Consider the following 19,892-nt stretch of genomic DNA (forward strand, 5'->3'; position numbering starts at 1 on the left):
AAAAAATAGGAATGGAAGGAAAACTTCCAAACTCATTCTATGAGGCCAGCATTACCTTGATCCCAAAACCAGACAAAGACTCCACCAAAAAGGAGAATTACAGACCAATATCTCTGATGAACATGGATGCCAAAATTCTCACCAAGATACTAGCCAGTAGGATCCAAAGGTACATTAAAAGGATCATTCACCACGACCACGTGGGATTTATTCCTGGGCTGCAAGAGTGGTTCAACATCTGCACATCAATCATTGTGATACACTACATTATTAAAAGAAAGGACAAGAACCATATAATCCTCCCAATGAATGCAGAAAAAGCATTTGACAAAGTACAGCACCCTTCCTTGATTAAAACTCTTCACAGTGTAGGGATGGAGGGAACATACCTCAATATCATAAAAGCTACATACGAAAAGCCCACAGCAAATATCATTCTCAATGGGGAAAAACTGAGAGCTTTTCCCCTAAGGTCAGGAACACGGCAGGGATGACCACTCTCACCACTGTTGTTCAACATAGTACTAGAAGTCCTAGCCTCAGCAATCAGACAACAAAAAGAAATAAAAGGCATCCACACTAGCAAAGAAGTAGTCAAACTCTCACTCTTTGCAGGTGGTATGATACTCTGTGTGGAAAACCCAAGACTCCACCCCAAAATTGCTAGAACACATACAGGAATTCAGCAAAGTGGCAGGATATAAAATGAATGCACAGAAATCAGTTCTATTCCTATACACTAACAACGAGAAGACAGAGAAATTAAGGAGTTGATCCCATTTACAACTGCACCAAAACCCCTAAGATACCTAGGAATAAACCTAACCCAAGAGGCAAACTATCTATACTCAAAAAACTATAGAACACTCATGAAAGAAACTGAGGCAGACACAAAGAAATGGAAAAACGTTCCATGCTCTAGGTTGGAAGAACAAATATTGTTAAAATGTCTATGCTACCTCGAGCAATCTATACTTTCAATGCAATCCCTATCAAAATACCATCAACTTTTTTTCACAGAGCTGGAACAAATAATCCTAAAATTTGTATGGGACCAGAAAAGACCCCAAATAGCCAAAGGAATGTTGAAAAAGAAAACCAAAGCTGGTGGCATCAGAATCCTAGACCTCAAGCTCTATTACAAAGCTGTCATCATCAAGACAGTATGGCACTGGCACAAATACAGACACAAAGATCAATGGAAAAGAACAGACAACCCAGAAATGTACCCTCAACTCTATGGTCACCTAATCTTGGGCAAAGCAGGAAAGAATATCCAATGGAAAAAAGACATTTTCTTCAACAAATGGTGTTGGGGAAATTGGACAGCCACATGCAGAAGACTGAACTGGACCATTCCCTTAAACGATACACAAAATAATAGATTCAAAATGGATGAAAGACCTAAATGTGAGACAAGAATCCATCAAAATCCTAAAGAACACAGGCAGCAACTTCTGTGACCTCGGCTGCGGCAACATCTTGCTAGACACATCTCCAAAGGCAAGGGAAAGAAAGGCAAAAACTAACTATTGGGATTTCATGAAGATAAAAAGCTTTTGCACAGCAGAGGAAATAGTTGACAAAACCAAAAGACAACCAACAGAATGGAAGAAGATATTTGCAAATGACATAGCAGATAATGGGCTAACATCCAAAATCAATAAAGAACTTATCAAACTCAATACCCAAAGAACAAATAATCCAATCAAGAAATGGACAGAAGACATGAACAGACATTTCTCCAAAGAAGACATACAAATGGCCAACAGATACATGAAAAAAAGCTCCACATCACTCAGCATCAGGGAAATCCAAATCAAAACCTCAATGAGATACCACCTCACACCAGTCAGAATGGTTAAAATTAACAAGTCCAGAAACATCAGGTGTTGGTGAGGATGTGGAGAAAGGGGAACCCTCCTGCACTGTTGGTGGGAATGCAAGCTGGTGCAGCCACTCTGGAAAACCATATGATGTTCCTCAAGAAGTTAAAAATAGAGCTACCATATGAGCCAGCAATTACACGACTGAGTATTTGTCTCAAAGATATAAATGTAGTGATCCAAAGGGGCACCTGCACCCCAGTGTTCATAACAGTAATGTCCACAATAGCCAAACTATGGAAAGAGCCCAGACGTCCACTGACAGATAATTGGCTAAAGAAGATGTGGTATATATATACAATGGAATATTATGCAGCCATCAAAAAATGAAATCTTGCCTTTTGCAATGATGTGGATGGAACTAGAGGCTATCATGCTAAGCGAAATAAGTCAATCAGAGAAAGACAATTATATGATCTCACTGTTACGTGGAATTTAAGAAACAGGATCATAGGGGAAGAGAGGAGAAAAATAAGATGAAACCAGAGAGGGAGACAAACCATAAGAGACTCTTAATCATAGGAAACAAAGTGCTGAGGGTTGCTGGAGGGGAGGGGGGCGGAGGGATGGGGTAACTGGGTGATGGACATGAAGGAGGGCACGTGATGTAATGAGCACTGGGTATTATGTAATACTGGTGAATCACAGGCCTGTACCTCTGAAACCAGTAATACATTATCTGTTAATTGAATTTAAATTTAAAAAGTGTTTAAAAATACATAAAAATAATATAAATTGACATGGTCCAGTAAAGAAAGTGCACTTGGTCTGGAAAGAGGTGACTGTAGGTGTAAATGTAGGCTCTACCACCTGACCTAGCTCCCTAAGCTTAGGCAGGTCATTGAACTTTGGTACCTTGGCTTGAGGTAGTATTTTCCTATCTCCTAGTGTGGTTATAAGCCTAGTACAGAATGTTCAGCAATGTTTGTTCCACGCCCTAATCTTCCTCCTTCCCTGTTGCAGAATATTTGGATTTCAGAGAAGGTACAAGAAGCAACTGAAAACATTTACTGCGAAGTCTGCTTGGACACTTTAGGTGTCCAAGACTTGGACACCTAAGCCTACTATGTAGCATCTTCTAGTATTTTGGTCGGATAACCTGTCCAAGGTCACATTCCACAGGAAGGCTGATATTCAACCCATATTCTTTTCATAGAATGTGTGTAAATGTTTTTATAGTATAACTAGTAAAAAGCCCTTGTGACATTGTTGAGATATGTACTTTGTTGAGTAGACCACTTTGGGCAAATTCTTAAACTGTGTGTGTTTTCTTATATATGTGACATGGAGATAGTTAATATACATGAGCCATTAGCACTGTCAAGTCCACAAAGGACAAATGCTATTATTAGCATTATTACATGTATAGCTTTACCAGGTGGCAGTAACTTGTTTCCCCAGCAACCACGTCTACTTTGCCTCTATGTAGTTGCCTTTTTTGGATACATAGACATGAGATGTGGTCAAGTTTTAGCATGTCAGTACTTGCCTCCTTTTTATTGCTGAGTAACTCCTTTGAATGGGTATTCCACATTTTGTTTATCTGTTCAACACTTGATGGACATTTGGATTGTTTCTACTTTTGTGTACAAGTTTTCTGATTTTCATTTTTCTTGCATATATACTTAGGAATAGAATTGTTATAGAGTAACTATGGTTGACATTTTGAGGAACTGCCAGACTGATTTCCAAAGTGGCTACACCATTTTATACTCCCACCAGCAACAGATGAAGGTTCCAGTTTCTATATCATGGCAACACTTGTTACTTTTATTATAGTTATTATAGTCATCCTAGGGAGTGTGAAGTAGTGCCTCCTTGTGGGTTTGATTTGCATTTCTCTGATGATGTTCAGTATCTTCGAAGATAATGTCTATGCAAATCATTTGCCCATTTTTTTTTTTTTTAATTTATTTGAGAGAGAGAGAATGAGAGACAGAGAGCATGAGAGGGAGGAGGGTCAGAGGGAGAAGCAGACTCTCCGCCGAGCAGAGAGCCCGATGCGGGACTCGATCCCGGGACTCCAGGACCATGACCTGAGCCGAAGGCAGTCGCTTAACCAACTGAGCCACCCAGGCGCCCTCCTTTGCCCATTTGATAATCAGTTTGTCTATTGTTGATTTGTAAGTTATGTATTCGAGACACAAGTCCCTTATTAGATGTATGATTTTTATAGTTCCTCTCATTTTGTGTGTTGTCTTTCTTACTTTCTTGATGGGGTCCAACTTAACCAATCTTCTTTTTATTGCTTGTGCTTCTGGTGTCTTATCAAGAAACCATTACCTAACCCAGCATCATGAAAATTACTTGTTTTCTTCTAAGGGTTTTTATAGTTTTGCTCTCAAATTTAGGTCAGTGATCCACTCTAATTTTTGCAATTGATGTGAGGTGTAGGGGTCCAAATTCATTCTTCTGCATGTGGACAATCTGGGTTGTTCCAGTAACATTTATTGAAAAGGCTTGTCTTTCCCCCAGTGAATTTTGTTGGCCCTTTTGTCCATAAATTAAGGGTTTATTCCTGGACTGTCTATTCCATTGTCTTTATGCCATTACCACCCTGTCTTGATTACTGTAGCTTAATTGATTCTTAGCCCCTGTTGTTTCACTTTTTACCTTTTGGGTTCTGTTAATTCCCCACCTTTACCCAGCCTGGCAGCATTTAAATATTATCACAAATTCTGTATCTTCATCTGAGCCTGCATGAATAAACACCAGGAGTTAGAATATAAATGCTACAGATTTCCATTTGTTTTATTCCTCACACTATACATTTATCAGGGGCAAGAATATTTTTAGGTTCACAGATTTGTTAGATTGTTTCTAAAATTCTCTTTTCTAATTGTAGGATAACAGTCATCCTAATATGCCACCAGATGGTCTCTCTCTAAAATCTGTGTCCAGTATAAATATTGATCAGCTTAGAATGAAAAATGAGGAACGGATGCGAAGACTGAATGAACTTCAGAATAAACCGATTAGTACAGGTAAATTGCCAGTCTTAATGCTTAATGGACTATTATCTGTAAGAACTCAAACCTGTTTACAGGGAAATTTTCACTGTTGGCTCGGGGCAGGGATAGGTGGGTTGGAGAGAGATGGAATGAATTTTGAAATCCGTTTGAGTTGTAAGGCCTAGAACCATAGACACTATCCAGGAAAACTTGGGACTCGGGATCATCTTTGCATCAGATTCTACCCGAGGGTATGCTTTTTTGAGTGGATTTTTTAAAAGATTTTATTTGTCAAGAGAGAGCGAGCACAAGCAGGGGGAGGGGCAGGCAGAGGGAGAAGCAGCTCCTCACTGAGCAAGGAGCCTGATGCAGGACTCGATCCCAGGACCCCGGGATCGTGACCTGAGCTGCAGGCAGACGCTTAACCGACTGAGCCACCCAGGCATCACTTGAGTGGATTCTAAACAGATGAAATTTTTATTAAATATATCCAGCCTTTCTTTGCTTTGAGCAGGGAAAATGCTGGCTAGTATCAGCATCTCATTCCCCTTACTGAAGTGAGAAATTAACTTGACAACTTTTGAGTTCTTTAGGTAACACATCTATTATGAATTTATAGTACTACAAAGAACTTTTTTTTTTGCTTTTTTGCTTGGCTTTCAATGCCATAGACAAAACAAGTAGCCTCAGGTTAATGTTTCTTTTTAGAAGCCAGTGGGGCGCCTGGGTGGCTCAGTCGGTTAAGCGTCTGCCTTCGGCTCAGATAATGATTCCAGGGTCCTGGGGTCGAGCCCCGCATCGGGCTCCCTGCTTGGCGGGAAACCTGTTTCTCCCTCTCCCGCTCCCCGTTTGTGTTCCCTCTTTTGCTGTCAAAAACTAAAATCTTAAAAAAAAATAGAAGCCAGGGTTTAGTGTTTTTATTATGGTTTCACTGTCTCTCCTTGCTTGGGTGACCAGCAGGTTGAAGGGTGCTCAGCAAGCACAGTCAGACAGGATGGTTCCTTAGGCAGCTAGTGAGCCCCTCAATACTAGTTTTGGCAAACAGTAGAGTGGTCTTTTGGGACAATTCCCTTTAGTCTGTTAAGCTACATACAGTAATTTTCTAATAGCAATTATCTTTATTAATTTAAAACTATACTACAATCTCTAGCAGTCAAGGTGTCATATGTTCTGGTGGCAATTCCATATCAAATATGAGCACATATGGGGCGCCTGGGTGGCTCAGTTGGTTAAGCGACTGCCTTCGGCTCAGGTCATGATCCTGGAGTCCCGGGATCGAGTCCCGCATCGGGCTCCCTGCTCAGCGGGGAGTCTGCTTCTCCCTCTGACCCTCCCCCCTCTCGTGCTCTCTATCTCATTCTCTCTCTCAAATGAATAAATAAAATCTTTAAAAAAAAAAATATGAGCACATATGGTAAATTGATGGGAGCAGTACTTTTCATCATATACTGAAAAAATGGGGACCAGTGGGAAAAGTTCTTTTAAGTTTTTTTTTTTTATTTATTTGCGAGAGAGAGAATGAGAGACAGAGAGCATGAGAGGGAGGAGGGTTAGAGGGAGAAGCAGACTCCCTGCCGATCAGGGAGCCCGATGCGGGACTCGATCCCGGGACTCCAGGATCATGACCTGAGCCGAAGGCAGTTGCTTAACCAACTGAGCCACCCAGGCGCCCAGTTTTTTTTTTTTTAAGATTTTATTTATTTTATTTATTTGACAGAGAGAGACACAGCGAGAGAGGGAACACAAGCAGGGGGAGTGGGAGAGGGAGAAGCAGGCTTCCCGCCGAGCAGGGAGCCCGATGCGGGGCTCCATCCCAGGACCCCGGGATCATGACCTGAGCCGAAGGCAAGACGCCTAACGACTGAGCCACCCAGGCGCCCCGGAAAACAATTCTTTAAATCTGCACTGAGGATTACCTATTCCTCAATTTCTTTTAGAGCCAGTAAGGGTAATTAATATTTAACAGGGATATATTTAAATTGAGAAAAATAGAGCATTTGAAGAATCTCTTACGGGTTTTCAACTTCTAAACTTTTTAACATTGTCCTTTCAAACAGGAGCTTCTGGTACGATGTGGATTGATTATTAAATTGACTGCACATATCCCTTTGCTGGGCTAATCCTTCACAGACCGGGAGATGTAATTAAAAAAAATAAAAATGACATCACAGGGTAGGAAGACAGATTTTCCTATTATATCTAGTAAGTAAAATACAGAGATAGAAGTTGAGTACATTCAATTAAAGGATGAAACTTAAGGACCTACCTTTTAATGGAGTAGACACCAAACTCTTACTATTAGGTGCAAGAATGGAAGTAATCTCATCTCCTTAGAGCACTGTTAACAGGTTTGGGGTATTTCTAAAACTTTGCTGAATTTAAAAGTTTTGTAAGATTGCGTACACTTCTACAGTCAACTTAATGTTTGGCACCCTCTACTTTGCTATCTTTGGAATCCCTGTGGGTGTTGGTACCATGGAGTCACCTAGTCCCTTGACCATCTTCTTCCTCCGTCTAAAATGTGGGGCCTGGACAAAACTACTTTGTAGAACATAAATACTATGGAGAACTGCAGGGCTGAAATGGCTTAAATTACAGGAAGATCTGTGTTCATTTCACCTCCTTGCACCAGTGTTACCTGAGTCCTATTCCTCTTGCCTCCTTTAGACGATGAGAGTTCACTGCTTGACCCCGATGACATGAAACACGTGGGGGACGATGGATCAAACTCTGTAGCAACTGAGCCCTGGCTCCGCCCAGGCACCTCAGAAACGCTGCAACAATTCATGGCTGAGCAGCTGAACCAGGAGCAGCAGCAGGTTCCTGGAAAACCAGGCACTTACAACTGGCAGGGCCTGTCTACCGCCCATGGTTAAATAAATCTGCATTGGACCCAGCAGTGCCTTTTAAGGTGAAAGGAATGTCAAATCAGAACCTTTAATAAGTGTGCTACTTTTGGCCCCTACCTGAAGTTACTTACACAAGTTTCATCTGTATATAAGGTGTATTTTTTCCCATGATGTATAATGATGTATATATTATGTACATAAATAAAAGGCAATGATTACATAACATAGGATTACCTAGAATTATTTTTGCACAATTTTGCCATAAATTGGGGTGGTAATGAACTCTTGGAATCAATTACCATATGTGCATTATTTTAAATTCTGCTTGTCACTAAGATAAGGTGAATAAAAGAGGTGTCTTAACAGTATTGTAAAACCTGAATACACTTGTTGTATGTACATTTGCCACAGTCATCGCTATTCAAAATAATTCCTGTAATAAATACATTCGTTGTAGCTGTATTCCAGTTGCTAGGTAATGAATCAAATGTGCTAGTTATTTCCATGTCATTTATAGCTGCTCAGTATAAATGATGGGGGAATCGTAACTGATTTTACTCCCATGAGCCATAAACTAAATGTCATATCATCTTTTTGCCTCTATGTTTATGCAAATGAAGGCATTATTTACTAATTTATATGACTTAAATACTTGATAGAAATAAATTATTTTTTATTACCAGTGTCAATTTATTTATTTTAACTGGAATTGAGGTTTCTAGACGAGGTGTTTTAGAAGTTGAAGACAGGACCATCAGGGGCCAAGGACAGAGACTGCATCACCATGGACCCTTGGATCAGTGAGTCAGTCTTCCTAATCACTCCTTAATCACGTTTAAAAAAGTAAAGAAAGATTAATTCAAATTCTGGGAAATAATTCTTTGGTCTTTCTTTAGCATTATGATGGCTGAGAACACCCCCCAGGTACTACTTCCTGCACATTTCCACTGATGGAACTAATGACGGACAGGATTGACAAGTTTACTGCAAATGTGAAATTTCTCCATTTTGAATTTTAGCCATACATTTTATACTCAATTTTGTAACCTACCCGTTGTTTATTTTACTGTGAAGATGATTTTTCCTGTTATATCTTCATCTGAAACACCCATCCTCTGAAACAAACACCCATCAGCAAGGTCAGGGCGCAAGGTCAGGGCGGTTTCCATCTACCAAGGTGGGTGACTCCCAGCTCTAGTGTCCAGCTGGGCTTGCACAGGGCTGTCTTGGGGGGTAGTAAATACGGTACACCTATAAATGCATTGTTCAGTAACTCATCTAAGAGCGGTATGAGAGCAAACACTGCACACTTCTATTTTTAAACACCGTCATTATCTTGACATGTTCCATTTTTCGCTCAATGCCATCATACCATACAACTTGAACTGACTCCTAGGACACACAATGCCCCCCTGACAAACTGCCCCAAAAGGGACTTCAGCTCTCTCAGCATTCACACAGTATAGCCTTATTTTGGGTTATTAATACACAAAATTTTAATTATGAATATCCTATGGCTGAGAAAGCACGATCCTAATGCCAAAAGAACAACACTGAATTTGTAGTTCTGGCCAAGAATATTCCTAAGTTGTTCGGCTTTTAACTAACAAAGAAAGGATCAATGAAACATGGGGCTATAGATTACACAGGTTTTGATTGCACTGATGAAATAATCCAAAAACTTTATTGACCTATAACCTGATTAGAATATGCCAGATGAGAATCAGTATTGTACAGAAAGTTGTACAGAATTTTTTTACATAGAAAACTTTACATCTGTACCATATACATTTTATCCATCTGAAAAAATTTTCTACATCCACTGTTAATACGGAATGCTTGACAATCTTGTCTTTTTTTAACCATCAGAGCACAATTCACAGTATGAATACATTTCCAGTAAATCTAACTCCCCCAACCATGCCAGATTTGTTATTTTAACATATTCAACATTAAATTCTGTACACAGAGTAAAATCTACATCAAGCCCCGCCACCCAAAAGAAAAAGAAAGTGACAGCAACCTAGATTCATTTTGCAGTGATTCAAGTTTCGGTCCATGAAAAATCAACTCTATTTTAATGGCTCATCTTTAGAAGCCCTAAGAGAAGTATATTACAGGTAGTTAGGTCAGTAGGAGTATTTTCTACCTTTTTTGTTGTTGATCATGACAAGCGTCAGCCACAACAGCTTCCTGGGCATGTTAAACCCTCAAAATTACCAACCCCCCCCCCCACCAAAAAGGGCAAAACCAAAACCCCCACAAAATAAAAAAGACAAAAAGTTCAACCCAAATGTTTAGTGCATTTGACAAAATATTATAGGTATTTAGCAAATGAATAAGAAAATAAAGAAATTAAAATAAAACAGTGCAGGAAGAACTATATAATGTTTAAGATTTTTATATTACAGACCTGCATCTCTGTACATTTTTCACAGAAGGATGATTACCAGTATCTCAGATAGCCTGAGTGTGCAAAAATCTTCAGAATAAGAATACCATAGTTGCTAAATATCTTTTACCATGAACAATAATTTCTTCTTCTTCCCCCCACCCCCCCAATTATAAACATTTTATCCTTCAAAATACAGCTCTCCTGAGTTGTACTTCTTGCAGAAGTTCAAATCTTTACATCTATAGTTCTTTGGGTAAAGTTTTACTTCCACACCTGCCGAAAACTGTGGGGCTCTCCCTGCCGCCAAGGACAGGGAAAGGACACATGAACACAAGCTGACACTGTGGAAACAGGCTTTCTGCTCAACATGAGCCCAACATGACAAACAGAATCCACCAGATTACTAAATAGGGACTGGAGCGTTGCGCAAGTTTGAGTTACAGTTCTAAGCATCTTTACCAGTAACCCTCAGACACCGCAATTCAGAGAAACCATTTTTCAGGTAGGAAACCTCAGCTCCAAGGTCCTTTTAAAGAGCGGAGGGATGTAAACGCCAACAGAACAATACCAAGTTGCCATCATTGCTTGTTTATTCCAAGTTCCTGTTCAGGTGGTTGTGATATCTGAAACACTACTCCAATTCGCAGAAAAAATCTTCTAAGAACGGCACGAAGTTCAGGAATCAAGTCAAATTGCATAATTTCACATAAGAGAGGGTAGTAGAATGATGCATGAGCTTTAAACTGGGGGGGAGGGGGGGAAATAAATTTCTCCATTAGTAATGCTTGCATTCCAAACCACAGCAGCTCAAATGCCTTTAGCGTCAAACCACTCTGGGGCCTGCACTGATCAGTGAAGACAGAGGAAAGGCATCTGCATAAAGCAGGGACTATACTGATTATGGAACTGAAAGAGAAGTATTCAAAAGACTCAATACAAACATTATTCACTTAGCTATCCTTATTTTGAAAAACATTTCCATTTCCTTGACAAACTTATGACAAACTTTTAGTATTTATCATTGTTTTTCTGGATAATAAGCAAAAGTAAGACAAGCAGGAACCACAGCTGAGTTTTTATAAGCTATGGGTTATCGAAACAATCTTGTTAAAGAAAATTTTAATTTTTATGGAAAATTCTACCTAATAGTGCAATACAAAATTGCAATCTCCAGGCAAAGATCAGACTTCCCACATTTACAGTTCAACTGATGTACTGTGGTCGTGTTTGCTGGAATTCCTCAATCTGAATCGCTCTCTCTGCTGCTCTCCACACCCCATGAGGGACTAGGTAGCAGTGTGACCGATGGTGGCACGAAAGCCCACGGTGGAACCAGAGAGACTGGGGTTTGGAGTCCTTTTTGGCCACGTGGCTGCTGATGCCTTAGGTCACTTCTCCAAGCTTTATCCAGCCCAGAGGGAAATGCATGTGGACTAGAGCACGACTTGGGACAAACATCTGTATGGCACCAAGTGACACCACACAGCCTCTCTGGGGCCCCGTACATCACTGTGACCCCAATCTCAGGCTACCTCACTAGACATTTTTAAACCAATTCAGGGATCATGGCAACCCATTTCCAAGTATATAAGCTGTAAGTTGCTGTATTTTTTAAAGAGGGAAATGCATATTTTTGAAAATCTGCACTATGTATTTATATTTAGTTACATATTTTTAATTTATCATCATTTCTACTGGTTTCATATTCTTAAATGAGTTTATGGCCTATTCACTAGGGCCTCTGTGTTACATGGAACCAATAAATATGCCAAAGGAATGGCTAAAGCCTGGAGCACAGGCCTGGGACCCCGGTAGGGGCAGAGTCCAGGGCCAGAGGTTGGGCAGGGTGACAGTTTTCAAAATGGAGGACAGACTTCAGGGGTCAGGATGGGAATTGCAAAGTGTGGGGGACCCAGCAGCTTGGTCAGAGTGTTCCAAAGGGACACTGATTCCTTCTTTACTGACTCCCCTACAAAGTCACTGCTTAGAGAACCAAGCAGGGTGAGGAGGGAGAAGACTGAGGGCCCATGCGGAGACGGGCCACCGTGGTCCAGGACAAAGTGGCACCACAGCCCGGGCTTTGCTGGATCTACCTCCGAGCGATGGGTCTGCAAGCCGGCGCCCCTGCCTCCCGCTTGAGCCTGATGCTGGTCAGGCTAGAAATGCCGGGCTGGAGAAGACATCTCATACTTACCCTACTGTCGCTTATCTTTAGAACTTTAGTTAGAAACAAAAGCAGTAAATTAGTCCAGGCTTCCCGGTGACTCTCTGACGTCAGAGTAAGGAAGTAACTTAGGGCTTCGCTGCAGACACTGTAACAGAAAGGGCTCACTTTGGCATGTGCTGCATACGTGCGGCTACGGGTGTTCACAGAGAAAACCGCTGGGACGAGGCGGGTAGGGACTATTAACTCTCAGGAACTGGGTACAGTCTGCCTGCCAACACTAACCGCAGTATCAACATAACCGTGTCCTTTTCAAATTAGGAAGAAAACCGGACGTTAAAAGAAGCCAGTGCAATGTATCAGGAAACGCATTTTCTAAAAGGTCCCCCGAATTTCAGACCCCTGTGCGGCAGCGCACGTCCAAGCCTGGCATCAAGAAACCGGGGCTGAAATCGGGTGGGTCTTCACTCACTGTGAAGGTGTAGACACTTCTGGGTCTTAAAAGTCTCATCAGTAAAGTGGGAAACAGGGACTAAGTCATCTCTTGAAGTTCTAAAATGTACTTAACTGGTCTCTGAGAACATCTATTCCCTGAGAATACACAAAAATACAATGCAGAAGACAGCAGTCTTTCTGAATGGCATGTTTCATTCTTAGCAGGAGTTTAAAATTTAAAGGACAGAATCTTAAGTTGTCATGAAGTAAAAGAATGCAAAAAAAAAAGTAACACTAACAAAACATCAAACCTTCTTTCAAACTAAATGCAGGCAGGCAGGTTTTCACTTTCACATATGATTGGTTCATAAAAATGCGATTATCTGTGGCATGAAAAAGCCTAAAAACTCTGAAGTTTTAAATTTTAGGAAACTTTCTTCCTGTCCCACAGCGGCAACAACAGACATGATTTGCTCATGTCACCAACTGTGCAAAAGTGCGTCCATCTATAAGACTCTCTAATTTTCACAATCTCCTCCTTGGGCCCCAAGCTGTTTGCATGGTCCTGCAGCAGGCCTGAGATGTGGACTCTGCCATGAGTGCAAACCTAGTGGCCCTTTCCTCCTCTGTACCACGCAGCCACATGGGCCAAAGGCAGACACTGAGCCAAGAGTCTTACTTTAAAAGCCTCTGCTGGACCTCCTCCCAGGCACTAACGCGGCTCTCATCCATGTACATCCGGAAGAGAATGCGCAGCCCACAGGCAAGGCTGCTCGTCTCCTGCTTCAGAAGGTTAGGTTTGGATTTGCCTTTGAAGCCTGTGGAGAAGGGAAGTTGCATGTTACAGAAAGACAAAACCGCCTTGTGTGAAGGCACATCTTGTGCCTGCCCTGAACCCAGGGCCTCAGCAGCCCTGAGGTGGCCCACAGGGAAGGAGTCGCACAGGGAAGACACACCTCGAGACCGTGGGGGAGGCCCAGCTAAAGGCGATTTCTATGTGGAAAATTTCCCCTCCTTTCCAGCTGGGGGGATAGGAGGTACAAAACAATGTTGGCCTGGGAAAGCGGAACTCTTCAAATGAAACTGCACCTGAAAGCTCCATACAGCTTACAGGAGAGGAGGGCTCCTGGGTGAACAGGGGCAGACCCCTCAGCAGGAAGAAGGTTTCATCAGGCCAAGGGTCCAAGCATTGTGAAGGGTCCAATGCGCATGCAAACGTGGAACCTGGTGACTTTAGCAGGAGCAGTCCTGGTTGAATGGCAGCAACAACTTGAGTCGAATAAAGGGGAAAAAATATACACTACTCTTCCCAGAAATTAGGTTGTAAAGGAAAGAGGAGGAACAAGCCATGGGCTTCATTAGGGGTTAAACGATCATTTTAGATTAAATAAAATATGCAAATATAAAGTACCCAACACTATTTCAGAGTCTGATGTTCAATAAACATTAGCTCCCTTTTTTTCTTCACATTCTGCTGCCTTTCATTCTTCCAGCACTGTTTTTTACCTAATAGGCACCAAATAACTACTTAAGTAAAAAATTAGATGTCAGTTTAATTATTATATTTATATATTTATATAATTATATGATACTTAAATTTTCCAACTTGTTCAAAAATATGCCTCCCTCCCTCAGAACATTCACTTCTATTCTGAGGTGTGGCCACTCCCAGATAAGTATGGAGAAGTCATTTGAATACACATGCAAGGATTTCATGTTTAGGACCTTCACACACTTTTTCTCATTAAAAAAAGGGCAGCTTTTAGTGTGCTGACAGCATCGACAGGGAGGTCCAGGTTGGGTGAACAAGACGAAAAAATGAATGGTCAAATCAGTCGAACAACAGATTGATTAAACAAGTGGGAAACAAGTTGCTCCTAGCAGCTTACTATATTACACATTATATTATATATGTATTATATTAGGCCTTCCTACTATTATTAAGGTAAAAAGTTCATACAGTGAAATGCATACACCTGAACTGTACAGTAATGAATTCTGATAAACGCACACCTCTGGTGCACAACCGTTAACAGTGAACACGAAAGTGTGATACTCGTGCAGCTTACCTGCTTTCCACAGAGCAGTCCTCTGTTCATTGTTGGAATTAAATGCTTTTGCAAATCTATGGGACTCTAATAAGCAGTCCAGTAGCTTAAAAAGTTGTTGTGATGTTAAAAAGCGGTACATTCCTTGATCCTGTGTATCAACTCGAACATCAAAGTCCACAGCATCTCTCTTTGGAAAACAAACCACCACAGCACGTGCATGCACACAAACACACACACACACACAGTCACAAATTTTAGTAAGTTTAGAATTCAGTGCTCCCCCAAAGATCAGTTTTAAGAGAACTGAACTTAATCTCTTTTACCTCAACAGGAAATAGGGAAAGGTCTATCTTTTGTCATTAAACTTCCAGAATCTTCCTTCTATGCATCCTAGTCATCCGGCACCACCTCCTATCTTTCCAATTCCCTCCTCCTATTTCCTGACTCCAGGAGCTCTTCCCCTGCCAGAGCCTACAGCCCTTCACTATTCCTCCCTGCCACTTAGGTCCTCTCTTCTCTTATTAACCAGTTTAGACTCCATGTGCTCCAGTTATAATTATTCTCTTGCATAATCCCTCACTCTTTTTAGATTAACTGGCTGGCAAAACTGCCTACTCCACATCGCCACCCACACAGCAAACACGACTGGAGAAAACAGACTGGTTTTAAATCCAGTGGGCTCTGGGTGCTGCCCAGCAATCCTGCACTGCCCTAGTCTGCTTTCCTGGATGACTAGCTCATGTTTTCAATTCTCCAAGCATCTAAAAAACTCTCTTCCCAACCTCATTTGGTGGATGATTTTTCTTCTGCCCTCTATCAGAAGAGACCTCCCACAAACTCCCAAGAGCAAATGGACCAACCTTCCCGTGTTAACACCCCACACACTTCGCTGCTTTCCTATTACAATGCACGAGCGGCCAGGGCTTACATTAAAGACAACCCCCCAGGAGCTGGCACTAGATGCCGTCCCCGTTCACTTTTCAAAAAGATTGTTCTGCAACTGCCCCTGTCTTCTGCATTCAGTTCTCTCATCAGGGAAAATGCTGCAATACTGCCAATCTTAAAGACAAAACAAAGCAAACCCTTCTCTTGACCCCCTCCTCCTCCTCCAGCGATTATCCTATTTCTCTGTACCCCTTTACAGCAAAACTCCCCTTGACGGAATTATCAATATTTTCTGCCTGCAATTCCTCTCTTGTACCCATTTCCGTAATGCTTTTGTCCTCAACATTACAATTAAATGCAATGTCAAGGTCACTGAAGTCTACCAAATTGCTAGGGCGCAATTCTCAGATGAAATATTACTTGACCCACTGAGGATTTGACAGAGATGATCACATCCTTCTTCCTAAAACATTTTCTTCATTTGGCTTCCAGGACACCACTGTCTCTTGCTCTCCCCTTGCCTCACGGATTCTTATTCTTGAGCTCTTTAACCAGCCGCTTCATCACCAGGAGCTCTAACTACGGAAGCCCCAGGGCTCAGTCGGCAACCCTCCTCTCAGCTGTCCACACTTACTGCCTAGGGCATGTCATTCAGTCCCATGGTTTAAAATGACATTTCTGTGATGAAGAGCCCCCAAATCAAATCTCTAGTGTGACCTCTGCTCTAAAGTCCAGACTGTGAAAGCCAACTTCCTCCTCAATGTAAAAGCTGCTGTCCCCCCACATCCGTACCTGTGCGGCAGCTAGGTTTTCGGCATCTTCCTTCTTGCTTGTGGCTGGGAAGAACACAATGTTGTCGATAGTCTGGATGAGTTCCAGCTGCACAACACATTTAATCAACAGGGCGGCAAACAATTTTTGTTCTGGAAATTCTGTGAGGAAACCCACCCCAATGCACATGCAAACAAAAATTATTTTGAATCCTTTATAATATCTATGACATTACAATGCTAAGGAAACATTCATATGTATGAAGGTTACCTGCACATATCACACTGAGAACATACTGCTTTTGCACATAAGCACTCCTCAATAAAAGTTTAATCAATTTTTAGAAAAGCCTTACAAAATTAATTTTTTAAATAAAAATATTCCCAAGGACTTAGAGCAGTAAATAATGTTCAGAAAGGTCCCACTACAACTTCTAAAATAAGATTTAGGTTACTCTTTAATAAAATGTAACAAATGGATTAAAAGCTAAGACTTTAATAGCATTTACTGGAACTCAAGTTTGACCTTTGAAATAGGTAATGTAAAAACCTATATATACCAAAAGAAAACAACAGGAACTGAATCTGTGAGAAAGGAAGTGAGGGACAGCCACAAATTCTGACAAATGCGGTAATACTGTGGGTTAATCAGAGCACATTTTATTTGAATCCAGGTTAGAAGTTGTAGCTAACTATATTTTCAAATGCATCCATAAGCAAAGAAGTCTATAAAAAGATTATGCTAAGTACATGATCACAAAACTAACCGCATTTCGAAGTAACAAAATGTTCTCCACACTGCGCAGGCAAGATGAAACACAGCTAAGTCTTCTAGCCTGAACGAACCTGCTCAGCAAGATGTTTCTGACAATCCACCAGCCTATAAGGACATGCTCAGAGAAGAACTTTGCATTTCACTGACCAAATGCCGAAGCGCAAGGTCAGAAAGAACTCAACTCCTGAGATGCTGCGAGACCTTGGCAGTGCCAGCTTCTCCAGTGAGCCTTCCAGGAGGCAGATGACTGCCCCAGGGGAGTGGCTGACTTACAATTCTTCAGTCTCTACTTTTGCTTTTATTACCAATTCCCTTTTGCGGCACCAATTTGTGGAACTTAAGTTCATGTTTTAGGGACTTTAGGGGCAGCAAAACAACTTGCATAAATTTATTCTTACTGAGGTTATTAATAAAGGCTCCTTTCCAGGTGGTTTTCAGAAATGCTGTTGTATTTAACACTTACTACTAGATCGCAAGTCAAAAAAAAAAAAAAGAAAAAAGAAAAAGAAAACAAAACAAAGAAGCCACAAGTCCCACAGACTGTCTCCTCTTCAGTCTTTTTCCTAGCCCTCTACCTCAGTCAGAGCTGACACATACCAGTCGCTCCTTCCCCTCCCCCATTCCAGTCCTAAAACTCAGTTCCTAGAGCAGGAGACTCCTGGCAGCACAGCCGGAGCTCCCAGAGAGACTTGGGAGTGGGCTGACGTCTGACAAGATGTGTCCTCGTTAGTTCTAACATCAGCCGCTAAGGGCCGGAAGAGCTTTCAGCAGGGTGAACTGAGAGTATGGCTGAGGAGGCTCCACTCTGATCGAATGGGCAAAGCTGGGCCTCCCCTGCTTTCTGGTGTCCTTGGAGGATAAGGATCTTAACTTCAGACTCACTAGCAATGACCAGCAGCATGTTTGGGGACAATATCTATTTGGACAAATTTTACAACTCGGGTTGGTTGACACTGCCAAGGTTTATTAGGTGACCATGTCACTGGTTCACCCAAGCTAAGCAAAGATGAACTATGTGGGATAGCAGGTACGGAGCCGAGGCTAGATGGGGCAGTGATGTTTTCTGAAAGTGTACAGAGAGAATGAGCTAGTTGCCCTGCAGTCCGTGTTATGATTCTTTGAGGAGTCAGACTGCAGATGGCCGCCTCATTCAACAGAGGAACCATCACCTGTCCACTTAATGAAAGAGCTCATGGGAGTATGGTGGCCATCTGTTCTTCCCCCAGCTCCACCTATTCTGAGTCGTCAATCCCATGGTGAACTTTTCCTAAAGAACTTCAAGGGGAGAACGAACAGGGTGTCTGACAGAAGGAAAGAAGCATGGGTCCTCAGCTCAGGGTGGTAGGGAAGCAGCTCCAGTTAAAGACATATTCCTGGATTAGCCATGTGAAAACTTTCTAATGTGTGATGACCTGGCCCTTCCTTTACAAAGCTAAGTACATTTAAATTCAGTCTTGGGGCTGAGAGATAGAGAAGTCAGTCACTATTCTGTCCTCATGGCATGTTCCAGTGCAGACTAAAGCTGTCATGGATTCCTGCACAAGCCATTGCTGTTCTCCAGAGAACAGGAATCAAAAATGAAAATAAGCCACTCAACACTACCTATCTCCCTTTTAGGAAGTTAGCAAAACACAGTGACTGAAGCTGGAAACTCCTTTCAAGTAGGATACCAAATCTGTCTTCTCTCAAGAACAAGCACCTAGCATTAATAAAAAATTCCCCGAAAAAAAAAATTAAAATTAAAAATGTAGGGACTAAAAGCATAAAACTCTTAAAAGGAAACATCAAGTAAAACCTTCATGACCTTAAATCTGGCAATGGATTCTTAGCTATGACACCAAAAGCAAGAGCAAGGAAAAAAACAGGTAAATTGGATTTCATCAGAATTAAAGACTTTCTGCATAAGATGATGTTATCAAAGAAATCGTAAGATTTATACTACAGAATATAAGTATCTGCAAATCATATATGTGATACAGGTAGAGTATCCAGAGTGTGTAACAAACTTACATTTCAACAACAAAAAGGCATAAACCAATTAAAAATGAGCAAAGGACATGAATAGACATTTCTCCACAGAGACATACAAACGGCAATAAGCACATGAAAAGATGCTTTACCATCACTAATCATTAGGGTGATTGCACAACACTGTGAATGTACTGAAAATACTTTTATTTTTTAAAGATTTATTTATTTTAGAGACAGTGTGTGCACACAGGGGGAGGGGCAGAGGGAGATAGGGAATCTCAAGCAGACTCCCTGCTGAGCGCAGAGCCCGACGCGAGGCTCAATCTCAGGACCCAGGATCACGACCTGAGCAGAAAGGAAGAACTGGCCACTCAATCAAATGAGCCACCCAGGTGCCCCTAAAATGGTTACTTTTCTTCTGTGACTTTCACCTCATTTTATAAAAGCAATTAGAGCTGTCCTGTTTTCTTCTAGGGAGGAGGCAGCTTTTCGTTGGTGTTATAATTTTCCTTCAGTAAACAAAGTTGGATCAGTTTTGTAAAAAAACAGAAGGGGTTCCCCTTCTTTGTGAAAAGAACTAAGATGGTGAGCAGAGGAGACGTGGGGTGAGGCAGCTGAGTGTACCGAAGGCTGGCTCCCCAGGAAGCTGGGTGTTCCTGCTTAGAAAGCACTATAAGAGAAAGGCCCCTCAGGCCCCACTTTTGCAGAAAGGATATGGGGCTGACATGCAGAAGGGAACGGAGAGAAAAGACTCATGTGT

The 19,892-nt window shown here is 41.6% G+C and overlaps 2 protein-coding genes across 5 annotated transcripts in view; one reads left to right on the top strand and one right to left on the bottom strand.

The window, feature by feature from the left end:
• The window catches only part of CSPP1 (centrosome and spindle pole associated protein 1), a 160,680-nt gene extending 152,315 nt beyond the window's left edge, over positions 1 to 8,365 (top strand). The window contains exons 30-31 of the mRNA XM_035011283.1: positions 4,732 to 4,870; positions 7,505 to 8,365. Coding sequence (XP_034867174.1) covers positions 4,732 to 4,870; positions 7,505 to 7,713 — 348 coding nt within the window. The 3' untranslated portion in view covers positions 7,714 to 8,365. The remainder of the gene's footprint in view (positions 1 to 4,731; positions 4,871 to 7,504) is intronic.
• A 986-nt stretch (positions 8,366 to 9,351) lies between these two features.
• The window catches only part of ARFGEF1 (ADP ribosylation factor guanine nucleotide exchange factor 1), a 146,597-nt gene continuing 136,056 nt past the window's right edge, over positions 9,352 to 19,892 (bottom strand). For 3 of the 4 annotated variants that reach the window (XM_035011280.1, XM_035011279.1, XM_035011281.1), the window contains 5 exons: positions 16,409 to 16,548; positions 14,750 to 14,918; positions 13,360 to 13,498; positions 12,276 to 12,393; positions 9,352 to 10,824 (listed from right to left, as the gene is read on the bottom strand). In XM_035011280.1, the coding sequence (XP_034867171.1) occupies positions 10,660 to 10,824; positions 12,276 to 12,393; positions 13,360 to 13,498; positions 14,750 to 14,918; positions 16,409 to 16,548 (731 nt within the window). In that variant the 3' untranslated portion in view covers positions 9,352 to 10,659. Of the gene's footprint in view, positions 10,825 to 12,275; positions 12,394 to 13,359; positions 13,499 to 14,749; positions 14,919 to 16,408; positions 16,549 to 19,892 lie in introns of those variants that run through there. The other variant, XR_004680413.1, reaches the window with a different exon arrangement.

This window comes from Mirounga leonina, unplaced genomic scaffold (genome assembly GCF_011800145.1).
Source record: "Mirounga leonina isolate KUSES-001 unplaced genomic scaffold, KU_Mleo_1.0 Mir_165, whole genome shotgun sequence".
In the NCBI taxonomy this organism is placed as follows: Eukaryota; Metazoa; Chordata; class Mammalia; order Carnivora; family Phocidae; genus Mirounga; species Mirounga leonina.